The sequence below is a fragment of the Eschrichtius robustus genome, chromosome 12 (assembly GCF_028021215.1).
Source record: "Eschrichtius robustus isolate mEscRob2 chromosome 12, mEscRob2.pri, whole genome shotgun sequence".
In the NCBI taxonomy this organism is placed as follows: Eukaryota; Metazoa; Chordata; class Mammalia; order Artiodactyla; family Eschrichtiidae; genus Eschrichtius; species Eschrichtius robustus.
In genome coordinates, this window is record NC_090835.1 from 78103119 (window position 1) to 78122218 (window position 19100).

The window sequence follows — 19100 nt, forward strand, 5'->3', positions numbered from 1 at the left end:
CATCATGTAAATTAAAATACTGCTCAGGCAACATTGTCCCTGAATATCTCAAAGGATTTCTTCAGCAGGAAGGTGTCTTATCTTTTCCAGAGAGACTTTCACCTTAAGTGACCAGCTTAGAAACAGCCAAGCATGGTAGACTGGGATAAGACCAATGTTTCTGTAGCCAAACATTGGCTACAGCTGTCTCCAACCCCAATGGTCACCATTCCAGTTCCCTGTTGTAATTCATAATCATGTTATCATTAATGGAATAATAATAACAAGTATAAGGAGGGTTATAAACGCTCCACCCTATGCCAAGGAGAGCAGTGGGTCATAATAAATCAATAATAAACCCATTGATGTGGCTACAATAAATCCACATGTAATTAAGAAGAACCCTTTCTAAATAACGACTACAGAGGAAATACAAACAGGCTTGGAAAAGTCTGATAATGCTGTTGCGGTACTCATCATTAAAAATAACAAACCTGTAAGCTCCCAACCTACACCTTGGGAAAACAGTGAGTCTCAGTATTGCTTAAAGGTGTGGTGGAGAATTGGCCTTAAAGATTCCAAAAAGGAAAGAGTTTGACTCCCTGGGCAGTTAATAGAACAAGTTCCATTTTTTCTGACCTTAGAAGTTTATAGGTTGTCAAGAGTACCATACCTTGGAAGCATTAGCTGGGTCTTGGTTTTCGATCCACTCTCTCTTTTAACTGGCGCATTTAGACCATTGACATTTAAAGTGATTATTGATATAGTTGGATTAACATCTACCATATTTGTTACCCTTTTCTTTTTATTGCCCTTGTTCTTTGTCTGATTTTTGCCTTCCACTCTTTTCTGCCTCTTGTGGTTTTAATTGAGTGTTTTATATGATCTTCTTTTCTCTCCTTTCTTAGCATATGAGTTCTACTTCTTTTTTAACCTTTTTTTAGTGGTTGCCCTAGAGTTTGCAATGTACATTTATGACTACTCCAAGTCTTTCAATAACACCATACCACTTCATGGGTATTGTGAGTACCTCACAATATGTAAACATCTGTGTGTAGGTTTTGTGTGGACGTAAGTTTTCAACTCCTTTGGGTAAATGCCGAGGAGTTCAGTTGCCGCATCGCATGGTAAATGTATGCTTAGTTTTGTAAGAAACAGCCACACTGTCTGCCAAAGGGGCTGTACGTTTTGCATTCCCACCAGCAATGAATGAGATTTTCCATTGCTCTACATAATCTCTGTGTGCCTTTATATTTAAAGTGCCTTTCTTGTAGATAACATACGATTGGGTCTTTTTTTTTGATCCACTCTAACAGTCTCTGTCTTAATGGTGCATTTAGACCATTGACATTCAATGTGATTATTGATATAATTGGATTAGTATCTCTTTGAAGGGTTAGTAAAGTCTTAAATCATCTTTTTAATCCAGCAAATGATTGAAGCATTTAAATTTGGGACACACATTCCCCAAAGAGAATAGAACCCAACAGTGATAAAATAGCAGTTGTTCAATAAAATTGTGTTGAATTGACTTGGTTTATCAGAAAAACATTTCTTCTAAGGCCCAGGCATATGGCACAGTGATTAAACTCTCATAGCATCATTGGACGTGTGTTGGAAACAGCACTTGGCTAGGAATTGAGGAACCTGGCATCTAATTTTGGATGTGCCTCTGAGTTCTTGAGCAAGTCACTTAACTTCCATGGGTCTTAGTTTCCTCAGGTGTGAAATGAGTTAGTTGGGCTAGATATTCGTTAAGCTTTGAATGTCTGTGATTCTAAATTAAGGCCTGAAAGCACATCAGAAAACTGGATACTGCCACCCATAATAAGAATAAAGGCTAGTATAGTATTTGATTTATGAACTAAATTTATAGGAATAACTACTACAGATGTCAAGGAAAGCTTTGTCTTGTGCTTCAGTTGATTCTGATGAGAAGCAACCTAAGATCAGGTTAATTAATGCCAAAGAACTTGACACTTGACCACAGCTGAGCTTCTGTACATGGTGAAGCCTCATATATGTGCATGTGTGTCAGGGTCTGCAGACAGATTTTGAAACCCCAGCTTTAATTTAAAATTAAGGAACTTAATTTCATTGACATTTTACACACGCTTGCGTGGCTTTATGCAACTTATCTGTGCTACACACTCTTTACCAGAGGATGGTTATAATGAAGTGTACTTTATCTCACTGGAGAAATGAGAATCTTGTAAGCTAAAGGTTATTAAAACAAAAGGGCAGGTGAATTTTGTAAATAACAGAGTAAATGGGATCAGAGACCAGACTTTCTATATTAAAGAAATTAGATATATTTAGAGAAAATATGATTAGAATTATAAGAAATTTCCTTTTAGTGATGCATTGCTATCATAGTGTTTTACGTCCACGTGATAAAAATCTTTATTAATACGGTGATTAATAAAAGCTCAGGGAGCTTTTTCTAATGGCGTATGACGTGGTGATTAAACATTCAGTCTTTGGAGCCAGACTCCCTGGGTTTAAATACAGGCCTCTTCACTCACTAGCTGTGTGATCTTGGGGTTGTTACTTAGCTTGTCCATACCTCAATTTTTCTATCTGTAAAATGGGCTAATAATAATAATAATATCACCAATGTTGAAAGGTTGTTATGAGGACTCAGAGGTAGTTAATTATATGTAAAGCCCTTAGAATAATGCCTGGCACTCCATACATGTTAGCTATTCCTGGGGGAGGGTAGGCAATTGAAAATAAGAAAATATTATCTAGGGATATGTGCTGTGAAAAAAATAAAACAGGGTGATGTGATGAGGAAGAAGCATTTAAGCTGAGATCCAAATAGCCAGGAGGTGTAGCCCTGCCCCGTCACCCCAGGCAGTGGGCAAGAAGAATGCCCAGTGGCTGGAGTGTGTAGAAGGTGAGATGCCGTCAGAGGGATGGGCTCCAGGTCATGCAGGGCCTCGCTGGTCAGGATTAGAGGTTCGGATTTGCAGGTACCTGCAGTGATGAGCCACTGGCAGATTTTAAGCAAGGTCACGATAAAAACGGATTTCTATCTTCCAAAGGTCACTCTGGCTGTTTGGGGGAGAATTGTGTAGGAGGATGAGGGAGGAAGCAAGGGTGTGGCTGGGAGGCTGTGGCAGTCATGCCGGTGACAGGACGGTGGTTTGTGCTTACCTGGAAGGGATGGGGATGGAGAGACTGCGGATCGGAGGGGGTATTTGCAAATACCCCTGTATCATCCAAATGTTTCAGTAATGCTCCCTCCGCCCCAGTCATTAGTTTACTTTAAAAGGAATAATACTGCATCTTATAAAACCGTAGTTAATGTTTAGACGCTGTTCATACACCCCAGACTGAAGTGGTAATTCAGGAATTGCTTGATTTATTAGGTGAATACAGAACCACCCACCTGGAAAATTCAGGCCAGCAATCCATTTTGAGAGCTGAAATGTTTGATTTGGTTGTTTTCATTGACACATTAATCTGATTATTTCCAGTAGCTCCCCTTCCTTGGCACCGTGCAAACCCTGACTACAGTGCAGTGAAGTGAAGTGCACTGATGAGATTAATTAGGGGGACTGACCCGCATTGTATGTCCTCCTCTTAAAATGTAGGTATTGTGTTTTTATGTCTTTCATGGCCTTTATATACTATATGCTATACACTGCTTTTAAGATGGAGTGAAATGCTGTGCCGGGGCTATTAGATGATCACAAGGGAAGCGGGTGTGGCAGCAGCCCTGAAGGGAGGAGACCCCCGGGCGAGGGGCTGGGGGTTCCTTACATCAGGCTTGCTAGCTCATCTCCTGCATTTGAGACAAGGAAAGCTGGGTGAGACACCAGTACTTGTCTTCACTGGGAATGGAGTCGACAACCCCAGACAGCTGCCTCCCAGAGGACTGAGAAATGGGGACATGGCTTACATTGGGAAGAACTTGAGTTGATAAGGGACGAGGGACTTGTTCTAAGCAGAATCTCATAAGCGCAAACTAGGGTTAAAGGAGGAATCTTCAAACAGCTGAGACTCTCGTGTAGAGTCACTGTTGTAGTCAGTGATCACTCCCTTCTCACATCCTTTAACCGGGCCTTCAAGAGGGAGTCTTCCCTCCCCCCACCCCCAAACCTTCCATCTGTGGTTCTGGTAATTAGCTTCCAGATCTTACGAAGATATGAGCACTTCTGACATTTCCTGTTTGAAAAGTAACAGAAGTCCTGCTCTCCATGGACACCAGCATCCTCTTCTTGCTGCAGTGCCAAGGTGCAGAGGGAGGTGTGTCCTGAAAACCGTTACCACCATTTGTTAGCTTGTTTTAAAGGAAAGAAGGAGAGCAGTAAAATCAGAGTCTGGGGAGCATATTTCTCGGTGACCTGATCCGCTTAAATTTTATTTGATGGATTTATATTGAGCTTTGGAAGCCCAAAGGACCCGAAATAAGGTACGATTCAAAGGGCGTCAGCATCTCCTAGGATGGGACATGTGGAATAATTCCAGGGACTCTGAAAACTTGATGGATTGGAATTCCGGATAACAGGTGGGACATTTCTTTCGCTGTGGAAGCTCGTTCTTAACCTTTCTCTCTGGCTTTGTCATTTAGAATAGAAGGAAGTCAAGGAAGATTGAAACCAAAAGACTCAGTGTAAGGAGGATGCAAAACCAGATTGAGAAACACCAAATAACAGGCCACTGGGGAAAAAAAATAGTCACTTTTTAAAAGGAATAAAACTTAAAGACAACAGGCTTGAGAAGGAGGGCTATTTTCTCCCCAGGAGCCAGGTCTGAATCCTGATGGTCAGGCTTGCTTCTTCCTCAAACGAGGGGTGGTCTTGATCAGACTCATGGTCCCCTCCAGTTTTAAGGCTTTGGTCCTGTTCTTTTTTGCTACAACTTTGCAGTATTATAGTGAAAATCACTACAAAAGTGGGCAAGGAGATAGATAACCAGGCCTCTATTTAGGGACCTTGGAACTAGAAAACTGGCGACGTGGTTGTGTTTCAGCCCCTGTGCAGACCTTCCAAGCTAGTATTTGAAGTGTCAGCTTGAAGCCACAGCTTACGCCCTGGGTCCCTGCAGGTGTCTTCGTGGCATTGCCCTGCTCTTTGCCATGTTCCCTGGTGCCTAAATTAAGAGAAAAACTATTTCACCAAAGTGAACCCCACCCAAGGGTCTTCCTGCTAACATTTTAATACAAAGGTAACATTTCAAATGGTAAATAACAGAACTTCCGCTTGGAAGTTGGAAAAAAAATCTTTCTGAAAGTTTGTAAAAATCGAATAAGCAAGTACCACTTGAGATGATGTAGAAGGCAAATTGGAGCCATTCACACTGAGGTAAAACTCTGCAGTTACTGAAAAGTGTGGCAAGTGAGCTCTAACAAATAGAATAAATAGGCAAGTTCGCCTTGAGGGAAACAGGGGACGAATAAAGAGATTTGTACAAATACGACCTGCGGCTCGGGACTGTGGATTCCGGTGGCATCACAGTGGGTGTGACGAGGACCATGGCCCCGTGCAGTTTGAGGACGAGGGGCCTCCAGCAGCACGTCAGGCTCAGAGGATGCTGGTCTGAAGCCTGGGTCGGCCAGGAGACGCGGAGATTCGGGCAGGCGCCCCTGAATGTGCGAAGAAAAACTGAAGACACCACCAGGGAGGAGGAATCGTCCTCGTGGTGGGGAAGCTGGAGCTCTTCCGCTGCTCTAATTCAGCAACTCCCAAGAGGAAACTGGAAAGACCCAGGACGCTCATGTCATCGATAACAGTGGCTTTTCCGATGGCAGAAGTTACTTAAAGCCTACAGAAGAAGAACACCGTGTTACAACAGATTAGGTGCAGAGGAAAACGGGAAGGATTATACAATAGCAACTATATCCAAAGGTGATAGTAAAATTAAGTGCATAGCAAAACTCAGTATTAATAATGATGATAATATTTAGATAGTGTTTTAAATATGTAGAAAAGACTTGCACAGACATTCTCATTTAACCTCACAGAAGCTCATCGGTATAGATGTTATTATAGTCCCTGTTTTGCCAGTAGGAGTTTGGGCTCGGGGACATTCAGAGACTTGACCTCTAGGTCACATGGGGAGAGGGGGGAGGGAAAGACTCAACCCCACATCTTTGGGCTCCAAGTGTGCTTTCCCCACCATGCGTTGTCATGGGGTCTCCACATCAGAGCCAGATTTTGCTACAAAACCTGTTGGGTGTCATCCTAAGAGGGATTTTTATCGCATTGGTCTTTTCAGGCTATCTTTGGGGGACATAACACCAGTAATCCTTCCTAAGTAGCCAATGTTCATGCTTACAGGTCAGAGAACCCAAAATAAAGTAAAATTCACCAGATTCCTACCAGAAACAACAGTGGAATTAATCCACCTTCTGATTTTTGTAAACCTGAATTTTATTCTGAGATGAAAAGTGTACATATTAATGAAATCTTACAACCTGAACGTATATATTTTTATGTGTGGGGCAAGGAAACTTAAGCTACTTAAATCATGCATAACAATATATCCTATCCTGCAAGAGTTGGAAAGGTGGATATAAATATTTATTTTAATTTCAGATAGGTCAGATCAAAACAATTTGCTGGAAAAGTCTAGAACAAAGAAGAAAGAGAAATAGCTCACATCGTATCTCTCACTGAATGTGTGAGCCTAAAGCAAATTTTAACCCCCTTTACTGCTAAATTTAATGACGAAAAACTTTCTTGAAAAGCTAATAGTGTTCCCATTTTCCTTTGGCCTCCTTGCAAACTGTTGTTAACAATTATACTTTTTTTATTTTGTGGAAGAACTTAGTTTTCTAATCGGCATTTTGTATATCGAGGGAAACCTGGTATTTTTGGCACAGTGGATTTATATACTTCATTTTAAAAAAGACTGTAATACTGTTTTTTAATGAATGGGCACCTTTGTTTAGAGGAACAGCACTTCTAATAGAATTTTAAAGGTACTTTTGGAATCCTCAAGGTTTTGTAATATGTAGCTGAATTAGAATTTTAGAGTTGGAAACCCATAAAGATGATTGAGTCAAGTTCCATCATTTTACTGACGAAGAATGGTGGGGGGAGGGGGCTCCACCATGATCACCCTTCCCATTAGGGACACTGCTGTGACCAGAACCCTCCCCCACCCCGACTGCTAGCCCAAGGCTCTAGAATCCTATTCTCCTGCTACATATCTAATAGACCACTGACATTTTTTTGCTATTGCTGCACACAGCCATTGTGATCTGAAGGAAAAAAAGAAGCTATCCCTGAATTATCTCCTTTGCCCCTTTCCTCTTTTCACCCTCGAATTAAATCCTTATGAATAGACCGAGTAGACTCTGCTCCACATCTGTGACAGCACCATCTCTCCTGGCCGGTCATCAGCTGTTTTGGGCCACATCTAGAGTGCACTCAGTGGACGGTATTCCCAGGCTAGGGAAAAATAGGGCTCAGGTTTTGGGCAGGCAGAGAACTTCCACTGTTGGAGGAGCTACTGTTGGACTATTTGTTGTGTTTTTGTGTGTTTCTCTCAAGGATATGGAGCTGACCAGGGCCCTCTTTTTTTTTTTTTGGGTCATCGAAACAAGTAGCTCCTCTCAGACACCTTAATACATAATTAGGTGTGTCTGTTTACACTTTGGCGACAGCCGTCTTCATGTCCTAAAGGAGTACAGGGAGTCTGGGAGCAGCCACAAACAGATGTTGAAATTGTCCATTTGCGGCAGGTTTATTACTATAGCACCAGGAATAAACATTGAGGATGAAACCCCTCTGCAGGGGTGGGTGTGTGTGTTGAGAGGGCAACGTTATCGAGCAGAGTAGAAAGTGAAAGGAGGTCCTCTTTTTCTTTTTTTTTTTCCGATTTGCCTTAGTATTTGTTTATCTCCTACAACAAGGAAAATTTCACTATTTGGCTTTGGCTGTTTGAAGGCTTTTGCCAAATGCTTTACAATCTGTAGGGTTTGATTTGTGTCAAAAAACCCACTTTGAGAACAAGGTTCTATGTAACTAAGATGTGTTTGTTTTTGTTTAAATCACTCAGAAGAGAAATCATCTCTTGTCCATTGTGAAAAGAGAGGTTTCAATCAAAGGAAAATTCTCCATATTCTAAAATATACAAACAGCTCTTTGAAATGGATGCCAAATCAAACTCTAAAAGGGACGTTTTTCTTGCAGAAGTTTTGAGTTAATTCCGTGTGCAGGGCCTGAGTGGAAAAACTCAGATTGTCAGAGGAACGAGTTACTGCAACACTGTTTGGATTCGGAAGTTACATAAGGAGCATTGTCTCAGGACAGTATGAAGACTTGTACATGGTTTTAGGCTGAATCCTAGCAACAAAGAAAAAGAAATTCTTTTCAAAGTGGGTCAGTTTTTCAGTTAAATGAAAGGTAGTAGTTTGGTTTCTGATATTATTGGATATAAACCTTCAATGTGAGAAGGCATGCCGGTCATCACTTAAAAAAAAAAAAAAAATCAATCGAGATGATCCCTGTTGTTAAAGAAATACCATCTTTCTCCCTGTCAGGACTTCTCTTAGGATGAAAAGTAGTAGACGCTGAAGGGACAAGTTGAGTGGGGAAAAGGGACAAATTAGGAAACCCAATAATTCCATCCTGGCTCTGCCACTAATAGGCTGCGTCCTTGAGTTGGTGCCTTCTTTCCTTGACTCAGCTTCCACGTCAGTTGGGCTTTTTGTGAAGGTAAAACCAGATGTATGTAAAAACAGTGACAACCTAAAAAGCAATGTACACATTTGCGACATGATTTTTTAATTGAACTATTATTTTTGAGAGTCAGTGTTGAGAGTCAGTGTTGACGTGGGACAGGAGAGTTTGCTTGGGACTGAAAAAGCCAGAACAAATTTTTGCTCTTAGTGTAAGGGAGCAAACCCAGGGGACAGGTTAGAACGAGAGATGCACCCCAAAACCGGTGGGCAGAGCAGTGCCGTGGGTCTGGAACTAACCTGAGCCCTTTCGGTGCAAGTAAACCACAGGTGTAGTAGGTCAGGAAAAGCCGTTGGCTGCAGATAGATAGACAGGCAGAAATCAGAAGGCACAGGCAAAATGCAGTTAGAGACAAGGCTTTAGGTCAAACCTGGCATCGCCATCTCTTTTTCCTCTCACACACGTTTAAAAACTTTCCGAATGTCACTCTGAGAGGAGCTACGGTGCGTTTGAAGATATATAGGACAGAGTTGTCGTTCTCAAGGAATTTACAGGCTGGTAGAAGTGGTGAGGCGATTGTAGGTCCTCTGCATGTGCATGCCTGCCTAGAAGAGAAATATAAGTGAAGAACAAGGTGCAGAGGAAGGAGGGGTCGCTCTGGGCTAAAGCAAGAACATGAGAAGACTCTTGGAAGCGGAGGGGGATTGTGAGGTAGATTTTACAGGATGCTTAGAATTTCAAGGGATTGAGATAGAGTGGAGGTGGGGACACTGAGGGCTGAGGGGAATAACGTAAAACCGGCGCCTGAAGGAGGGAAAATGGAAGGTGGACAGGACAGAACACGGACAGGGGTCCAGTCTGAATGGACTGTAGAGCTCCCGAAGAAGGAGAGTGAGAAACGAGACTGGAAAGGTAAGTTGGGACAGGATTGTCACTCCAGAAAATGTTTGCTGTGTGCCTAATAGAGAGATCTAGAAACATACACACAAACCCGAGTAAAAAGCGTGACATGAAGTCACGGAACGGGTAGGAAAGCTTGAGGAACCAGCAAGTTGGATGAGACAAGGATTGCTAAGCCATCTGGGCAGCAGATACAACACACACACAAGTGGACCTTGGTTCTAAGGCACAACCAGGAAGCCTCTTACATGGTCTCCCTGGGACAGGAACCCATCCCAGGGCATGGGCAGAGGGAGCCGGTAAGTGGATGCATCTGATTGGAGAGGGAAAGAGGGCACGGGTAAGGACAGGTCCCGGCAGGACACAGCTTGAGGCTGAAGCCTGCGGCTTTGATCCCAGATTAACGTGGGTCATATCAGGCCTGGGAGAGCTGTACCTTGTGGAGCTGACTTCGAGCCTGAACCAGAGCACTTTGGTCATCTGGTTCACATTCTGGGTCTTGGGACATTGGGTGGTTTGAGACACAGGCGTTAAGGTTCAGGATGGCTTCAGGGCTGTGGGACCACACCAGGGCGCTAAGCCCTTGGAAGGGAATTTTATTTGAAAAAAACGGTGCCCCGAGCTTGTCACATTTTGAGCGATGCTACCTCCAAGGCAGCCGCTGCCTGGAGCCTTCCTGGGTCAGCGCTAGAGTCAGTCACAGGGAGAGTCTGAAACTGCATTGGTGCTGGATTTAGTCTATCTGTACCTACTTTAGGAAGGGGAGAATCGAGCTGGATCTGAAAACAGTCTGCGCATTTAGGGGATGGTGGAATGTGGTTGCTATGGTGATTATTTGCTCTCCTAGCCTCCTTTTCCCACTGCAAGAGGCTTTTTTTTTTTTTAACAGAAGAGTTTGGTTGGGCCTGGAGCTGGGTGTGTGGAGTGAATCAGGAGTTTCAGGATTCTAATTCTCAACTCACGTCTTTCCTAGCTTGGACCCAATTTTTAAATTTTCCTTCATCTCTGGCTCTACTAATTCAAATAATACCGTATGAAGGAATACCCTTTTGAGATGGAGATGTTTACTATTTGCTGTGTACTTTTGCCCGTTCTCACTTACAAGAGTCTTACCCAATGAGGGAACCTGGGGAATAATAAAACGTGACTTGCTTACGATCACTCAGAACATCAACGGTAAGGACCATATGAGAATTCTGGAGCTGAGTCGAGCACGGAAAATAGGTGGCAGGGATCAGCCCCACCCGCCCCGCCACCAGTTCCACATCCCATCCCCACCTCCATCCCCAGGCCTGTCACTGACAATTGATCAGAACCCTTTCCATCATTGCCCTCCAGGTAGGCATGGCCACCAGTATGTTAGAACTCGCATGAAAGTGACACAGAATCCCTGAACCCTGGAGGGGACTGTGGCAGCTGAGCCCCCTAGGTCTGGGGCCAGGTCCCAGGCCACCATTTACTGGTCTGTAACCTTGAGGAAATCACTTTGCTTCTTTGGGCTTCAGTTTGTCATCCATAATGTGGGGTCAGTGATACTGTCTCACTCCCAGGGCTGGGGTGAGGATTTAATGTGAGTAGACTCACCGTAATGTGAGTAGACATCTCCCATGGAGTACAGATCCTCTGCAGGTGGGAACCTTCGAATCTCTTTCCCCTTAGTAAAACCTGTGACACCATGGGATGCTGTGACTACAAAATCACTTGGAGGATTCCTATGCTTGGAGCAAAGACTGGTCTGTTAAGCACCAGCCAGTGATGGTTCCCAGCCCATCCTCAGGGCATTCCTAAACAACGTACCAAGCTTGAAAGACTTTCCCACTGAAGCACCCCAAAGGGCAGAGGGAACTCGGCTCCTTCCCCACTCTGCGCCCCCCGATCTGCTGACGTAACCCAAAACAACCCCAACTCTTGCCTGGAGAGCATTTTCTTGTCTCCTGTTATACCTTAAAATAAATGTGAATTTTCCTCCGTAGTATATCTGCTTTGGTTTTAATATAAAAATAACGTCTTAACTTACTAATATCAGTTCAATGTCCCTTTTTAAAGTCCCTCCCCCAGTTGTTCCCTTCTTGTATTTCATGCCTTCCTATCAGCTAAGCTTGATTGTCTAATATATAACATCTCAACCAGTTCATAAATTTCTGCTTTTAATATAGTCTGAGTTACCATTAGCACAGGCCACAGGAAAATACCAGGCTGTCCCTTCTGCATTCAGGCTTTTTAGAAAGATTTACTTAGGAACAATTTATCATTTAGTTGCAATTTTTAAAATAATCTTAATTGGCCACATATGTTATCGAATAAAAGCCGGTCTTCTAGCCTCTGCCTCTGTCCGCGTGGTCCCACCCCACAGTGCGCATGCGCACTGCATGTTGCCAGGATGTCAGAAAATTAATTATGCCACCCTAGGCAGATACCGTCACAGGAAAGCCTCCCCCTGATTTAAGACAAGATTACTGATATTGAAGCTGTTATTTTTAGGAGGGAAAGGCTATTGCTTCTAAACCTCTGTCCCTCTTTTTCCTAGTTCCTCCTGCTTAATTGTGGCTCTATGTTTTGGTAGCCATAAGTCATTAGTGGTTTTTAATTTCTCTGAAACTGAAATAAGGTCTGAAAGGGTGGATTTGTCCCTTTTTCCTCCTTTTCTTCCTTCTTTTTTTTTTCTGGCTAATCGGAGGAACGCAACCACATCTGAAGCCACTTGGCTCATTATGAATTTCATGGAAACTGATTCTCTGAAAGTGTTTCCATATGTGTGTTCCCAATATATCCCATCCTCTCTAAATGGGAGCACAGACGTGTGCATGGGCTGGAAATGGCTTCAGGATGTGACAGAGCAGTCATATGACCACCGCGGCTCTGTGGGTGGCCCCTTCTGAAAGACACGGTGTCCTGGGTGCTGGCCTCCTTCCTGTGGCGGATCTGTTTTCAAAGACTATCCACCCTTCCTAGCCTTTAAAAAGTTCTTAATCAAGGCCCAGCAAGAAGATCTCTCTCGTTTTTCCTCCGTTTCTCTCCCCCCTTCACCCTTTGGTTTCTTCCTTCTCTCTTACCCTCCCTCCCCATGCACACACGAACACACACACACACACACACACACACACACACGCACTGCACATCTATGGCCTCCCTCCTTCTCACCAAGAGGAAATGTATTATTCCAACCATATCCTCAAAATTTGGGTGGGTTTAAGGGATGGTTGAAGTTTCTGAAAATTGCCAGGTTGTGCGTTTTTTGCTTTATTTTTATTCTTCCTTTTTCTCTCTCTTTCCTTCAGCATAGCATACTTTCTTAGCCTTGGGGATCAGCTGGTCTTTCAGAATTTGTGAGTGTGCAGTGGAAAAGTACAATTCATTACAACACGGAAAATAAATATTTATACTGGATAGTCGAGGCACTTTTCCTCTCTTTTGCAAAACTATGGAGCTTGGTAGTCTGACCTCTCATTATCTTCAAAAAATCGATTTCAAATTCTCATTTTGCTGTTTTCTTCTCCATCAATGTGATCCATTACATTTCTCCCACGTGGGGTATATTTTTCCACCTATTATCTAATGAAATTAAAAGTAAAACTAATTTAGTGATTGATACTTGATCATTTTAGTGTGAGGGGACAAATTCAGGGAAAGTAAGAAAACTGATGTAAAAATCTCTCCAAACCTAAATGTGGAAAATGCAAAGTAATGTTCTGCGTAGAGTCGAAAGTTGATTTTTAGGTAATGTTTACATAGCATTTCTGCTTCTGTCATGTTGCTTCCTTGGGTCTATGCTAGTAACTGATTCGTTTAGTAGATGTTTTGGAAGTACTCGTCTTTTTTCGGTACCATACTGTGAACTAGGTAGGGGTGGTGCTTTTTTTTTTTTGGCTGCACAGCGTGTGGGGTTCTTAGTTCCCCGACCAGGGATCAAACCCGCGCCCCCTGCGGTAAAAGCGAGGAGTCTTAACCACTGGACCGCCAGGGAAGCCCCTACTAGGTAGGATCTCAAAGAAGGGTACATGGTTCTTCTTCTTCATTTGCTTTCCCTTTAGCTGGAAAATGAAAATGCTTCTCTAAAACCAGGGATGATACTTTAAAATGCATGGCGTGGTAAAACTTACATCTGTAAACGTTCCAGATGTATAGGGTAAAGAAAAGGTGATAGGGATTTGTATACCTGGGAAGTCCTTGTGTAGTGGTGAGCTTTGAAGGCAGTGCTTACGTACCCGGGTCTGGCAGAGAAAAGAGAGGTGGCCGTGAGTCTGGGGATGAGCAAAGCTGTAGTGAGGGTCCTGAGTACCTGTCCCGCCACAAAGAGGAAGGTTCATACCCAGCAGTAGTGGGACGTGACCGTGGAAGAGTAGAACAGAGGGCTCTGACTATGCCAAGAGCCTCACCCTTATTTTCCGCGCCCCCTTTGCAGAGCTGCTCAGTCACGCCTGGTGAAGGGTGGCTGTGACCTGTGCTGGGTCGGGATGACACCCTCTGGTTTCAAGGCTCTGCCCCTGTGTAGCCTGAAAAGGTGGAAGATTTTCCCCTTCTGTGTGTGTTTTCGTAGAACGCAGATCTAAGGAAGCTCAAGGCCGAAGCTCTCCGTTTCCCCGCCGGCACGCACTGTCAGGGATGCAGACAGGGAGTAGCACACTCGGGCCTGAGACAGGAGGACCACGTTTTCATCTCGGGATGTCACGCAGATCCACGTGCCTCCAGGCTGCCATCTCTTCATCTATAAAGGTCATCCGCAATTCTGGATGATGCTGACTTACTGGCTCTATGTACTATCTAGAAATTCAGACAGGAAGCAAGCTTTCCAACCCGCTGCAAATCAACCCCGTGACCTTAGTGGCAGCAGTTACCTTGGGGTCCAGAGGGAGAGGAGCTTGCTGACTCGCCTTCCCGCAGGCTGTACATTTCTGGCCTGGCCCTCTTTCTCCTTCCTCTCTTCTCCCCGTGGCTCCCCAGTGTAGACTTACACACAGATACGGGCTCTCAGGATATTGGGAACAGCACGGTGGCAAAACAGAGGAATCCTTTCACTAGTGGCAACTGCCATTTGCGGGCCCCTGTCTGAAACGTGAGGTCAACTGATGTAACAGTGCTTGGGAGAGCTTTGAACACCCTTTAAAGAGAGTTTTACGAGGTTTTATAGGTATGGAATCATATTTGAGTTACATTTTAGGTTGGATGTCAGCATTGCTTAATGTTTATTATAATATCTGTTTTCTTGATGCGTCAAAAATGTACCAGCTGTTGTGCAGAGTTCCTGATCCCCCAGCTAATTTACTTATTTGTTGATTTATCCATCCATTCATACACTTATATTTAAAAAAATTTAAGCTCTTATAATGTAGACGGTTCTGAGGGATATGAAAGGAAAATAAATCATCCTTACCATCCAAAGCTTACTTTGTAGTTGGAGAGCACAGGCTACGAAACAGCTAATAATTCAGTAAAGTAGTGGCTGAGGGCCCGAAAGAGTGACATGGAAAATAAATGCTATTTCGAACAGGAGTGAAATAGGAAATTATATAATAGAGCAGTTGGGAAGGTGGCAGCCAAAATGTAGAAGGGGAAGAAGATTGTTAGAGGAGAGCGGCTCTGTGGAGATCTCGTGTATTATATGTTCCAATAGAAAGGATGCTGCGAGGGGGTTAATAAAAAGTACCCGGACGTTATTTGAGATTTGGTGTGGCAACAACTCCTACCATTTAAAAGGCCTCGATGAAGCTTTGAAGTTAACGCCTCATTGCCGAGAAGTATGATGGCTTTTCATTCTGTATATTTTTGCCCTTGCATTAAAAAAGGGCAGAGCACTCTGCATTTGCCCATCTGTGTTCCACCTGGATTCAAGGCCCCTTGTCCTTTTCTCCGCCCCGACCTGCCCTCCTTGGCTGGGGTGTGTAAATTCCACCGCTGAGAGGGGGTGATACATGGGTACGATGTTTCCTAGCTGACAGCCCAGAATGGCAAGTACCCCAGTCTGCTATTCTTTTCAAACTCCTATTTCCATTCTTTTGAGAGCTCTCCTGGCCCATTTTCAACCAACCATTATGTCTTGACGGTCTACTGAATAAGAAAATGCATGTGAAAGTACTTGGTAAAGGCCTAGAAACATCAAGTATCATTGTTATTAAGCCCCAAAGGGGAAGACGAACAAGGATTAGACTATCACTGCCCTCCGCAGCTCACTCTAGTTAGGAGTCAAGCATGACCCAAGATAACTCTCCTTAGCCATCGGAGTGTGGAAGGCGCTGAGTGGAGGCTTGCAGGCTGCAAGAATAAAAGATCAGAGCTTCTCTTTTAGTCTCCCTTATCTTGGTTTCACTCCTCTCCCCTACACTTGCCACTTGCTTGGGAGACCCAAGAGACCTGGCTGGGTAAAGGGAGGCCATTTCCTTTTTCCCCATAGACTTTGGCGGAGAGGAGCAAGAAATTTTTACTTTTAACATCGATTTTATTTTTATTTGAGCTTCACGGGCATTTTATTAATATATTCTTCCCCAGGTACACTAGGTGGTGAAAAACTGCCGCTGCTGCCGTTTCAATGAACAAGGTTCTTGCAGCTCTAGTTATGATAACTACATAAATCTGCAGCTGTCTGACTGGCTAAGGGTGCAGTGAGCAGTGGTGGAATGAAATGCATCTGTAGGGAACCAGCAGGTCCTAAGGGAATCAAGCCCTTGACCTTGGTCTCCTTCACATTATGCCACGACCAACTGAATTAGTTGCTCACTGTTCAGCAGATTAGATCAACAAGTCCCGAAAGAGTTTTTAACTAGTGTCCCAAGGACAGTCGCTCTCATTGGGCAACACATGGGCACCAGAAGAACCTACTTAAATATTTCTAGGCAAATTTATTTCGGCAGATAGGCTTGTAAGACAGCAAATATATATCTGTGGTTGTGTCCACCGAATTCCTTAAGGGTGACTAAGACTGCAGAGTGGTTAGAGGTCGAAGAGGTCTTGTCTAGCTGTGGTTCTGCCTCTCCGGAGCTTTGTGATTTTTGCAGAGCACATTTTTGGTTCCCTTCTCCACTGAGCTTCCCTATTTGTCAGCGGGTTAGATTAGGATCATCTAAACAGTAAACGAGGGGTTTGGATTTTTTTTTTTTTCACCAGAGTGTACCCCAAACTAGCAGAGGAGGATAAATGGGTACCTTAGGGAATCTGGGGGCATAGTTGAAAGCTTCACAAGTGCAAAAGTTTGTTGAAGTCATTTTTTTGTTTGTCTGAAAATTCACCCAAGTGTTGCATTCTACTCCATATCATGGACGTGTTTACTGTACAGCATACCCTTGTCTCCATGCTGGGTAAAAACAAGCCTATCAGGAAGATGCGCCACGTTTATCTTGGGCTTCAAGTAACTCCTGGCAATGCTGGCTTTATTTAATCGGTAGGTTGTAATCTGGAGTTTTAAACTGGCTCTGAGGCTACAAGGCAGATCACTGGGGCCATTACTGAGCTTTGGCTTTACATTTCTAAAACTAGATTGGGGTAAGAGTACTTTTAGAACTCTCCAGGCTTTCATCCTGATCCTTTTAATAAGTAGATATTATATTTTCTTTACTTTAGTTGATATAATATCTAGGTCTATAGATAGTTGGTAGCTGGACGTAATGTGGCTGGTGACATGGGTATGAATAGTTTAGGACACAAGGTCGAAACAACCTGAGAAGATGGTCTAAAAGAAAAACTGAGTTCTTGTACAGAACGGAGGTTAGAAGTACAGGTATAACCCCATTCAATGAAAGAAAATTTAGTTATATCCTTTGCTTCTGTAATAACTATTATAAATAATCGAAGGTTAGGAAGGGGTTTAAGTTCTTTCTTTTTAAGTTTAGAATTCCTTCCATCTCCCCATCATTGATTATTATATAAGAGATCTCACATGATACTGCAGCAAGTTGTTAAAATTTCTTCCTACAGAACACATTGCAGTGTAACACGAAATAACTAAGTTCCAGAAAATTTTATTTTTTGTAACTTATAAAAATTACCATATAATCCCTTTAAAGTCCTCATGAGCTCTCTTTGCCCAGAAGGAGTTAATCCTCAAGACATGTCATTGGTCAAAATTCTGTAAAGCCAGCGGAAGTGTGTTGCATTGTTTCCTATAAACCACAGCCAGAGCTCATTAATTGAAAAATGAATGTCAATTCGCATTAGCTGGCATTTAGAAACCAAAAAGGTAGAGTGATCCTGGCATGTGATGGACAATAAAAACAGCAGACAAGTGGATCAGGTAAAATCGAGAAGTTGGGGGTGGGAGGTGGAGAGAGAAATTCAAAACCACACTGGAGTTTACTGGCAGGGTCCCACATAAAGGGTTTTAATGAGGCTTCTGCATCAACATCAGGGAAACCACCTGGAATTTTAATTATGACGACAGTATATTTTAAGTATAAATACCCACGAGAAGCATTTTTTACATTGATGAGCCTACCTGTGTAAGCTCTGTGCTCCTGTGGGGGGCGAACGCTGATGCTTTAAGGGTGACATCTTTCCATTTGAAGTTGCTCACATTATTCTGGTTTCTCTCACGGGCCGAGCGTTGAACTTAAAGCGTACAGAGGTGGCCTGCCTATACCCTTTTAACTCTGCCAACTCAAGTTCACCTAGATGCCCTGCAGTGAAAAATCAGGCTGGCCGAGAACATCTGTGGTCTCCGTGCAGGACCTCTATCGTGTCAGGCACTACAGAAGCACAGGGCAGGGAGATGGCAAATCTCATCTGGCCCCGTTGGCGATTCTGTCCTAATCACTTCTTGTACCTTTTCACACCTGAGCTTGTCAGAATTTCATATTTGGGAGGGGTTAGGGAGAGGCCAGTGGAGGATGGAAGAATTTATAAAAAGCAGAGAGTAACTGCCCAGACTGTGCTAGTTTTGGTTTGTCATCTTGAAAGTGTTTGCTTCTGGTCTTAGAAGCTGCTCACCAGCTTTTTACTCTCTGCTTATGGGCCTGTGGATTCTGGGAAGGTACTGTGAGGGGTGGGACCTTCTCTGCCTCCCCCCCTCCCTCCCCACCCCCCACCAAGGCAGTTGCTTCTCCTCCTGTCTTGGGATTCACGGTGATAGAACGTTAGAGCCGGAAGGGAACTTAGAGCTCATCCCCTCGTTTTACAGATGATGACACTGCCACCTCTGACTTCTGCCTCTGGCCTTCCACTCTCAGTAAGAAGAGCCAGGCAGGTGAGACTTTTCACAATTGCTGGGCTGGGCTGGGTGGGGCTGTCTGATTGGGACTGTCCAATGAGTGAGAAACACCTTGTTAACGATATATTGCTTTGAAGTAGTCACTTCTCGCTATCAGTGCACACCACGGCACTTGCCCCGAGCATTTTATAAAGAACACAGGCAGTGTGCATTTTAACAAAAATGAACAACTCTCGATCAGCACCTTGAAAGAAAAATATTGGGATGATTCGTTTAATAAGTATTGTAGTATCCAAGAACGTGGCTAAATAAAATTGAAGCTGAAGAAGTACCTGCTCACTAAGACCTTCAAGAATTACTGAGTGCTTTCCCTTACAGATAAAAGCAGTAGGAAAAGCAAATGTATGAGATCCAAAGGATTGGAAGATTTTAGGTGTGAACAAAATCTTAAG

The 19100-nt window shown here is 43.5% G+C and overlaps 1 protein-coding gene across 4 annotated transcripts in view; it reads left to right on the forward strand.

Moving 5' to 3' along the window:
- RUNX2 (RUNX family transcription factor 2) overlaps positions 1-19100 on the forward strand; it is a 227034-nt gene that overhangs the window by 100148 nt on the left and 107786 nt on the right. For 2 of the 4 annotated variants that reach the window (XM_068557095.1, XM_068557097.1), the window contains one exon: positions 18619-18684. The exons of the other annotated variants lie outside the window; for them this stretch is intronic. In XM_068557095.1, coding sequence (XP_068413196.1) covers positions 18619-18684 — 66 coding nt within the window. The remainder of the gene's footprint in view (positions 1-18618; positions 18685-19100) is intronic. 4 annotated transcript variants of the gene reach the window in all.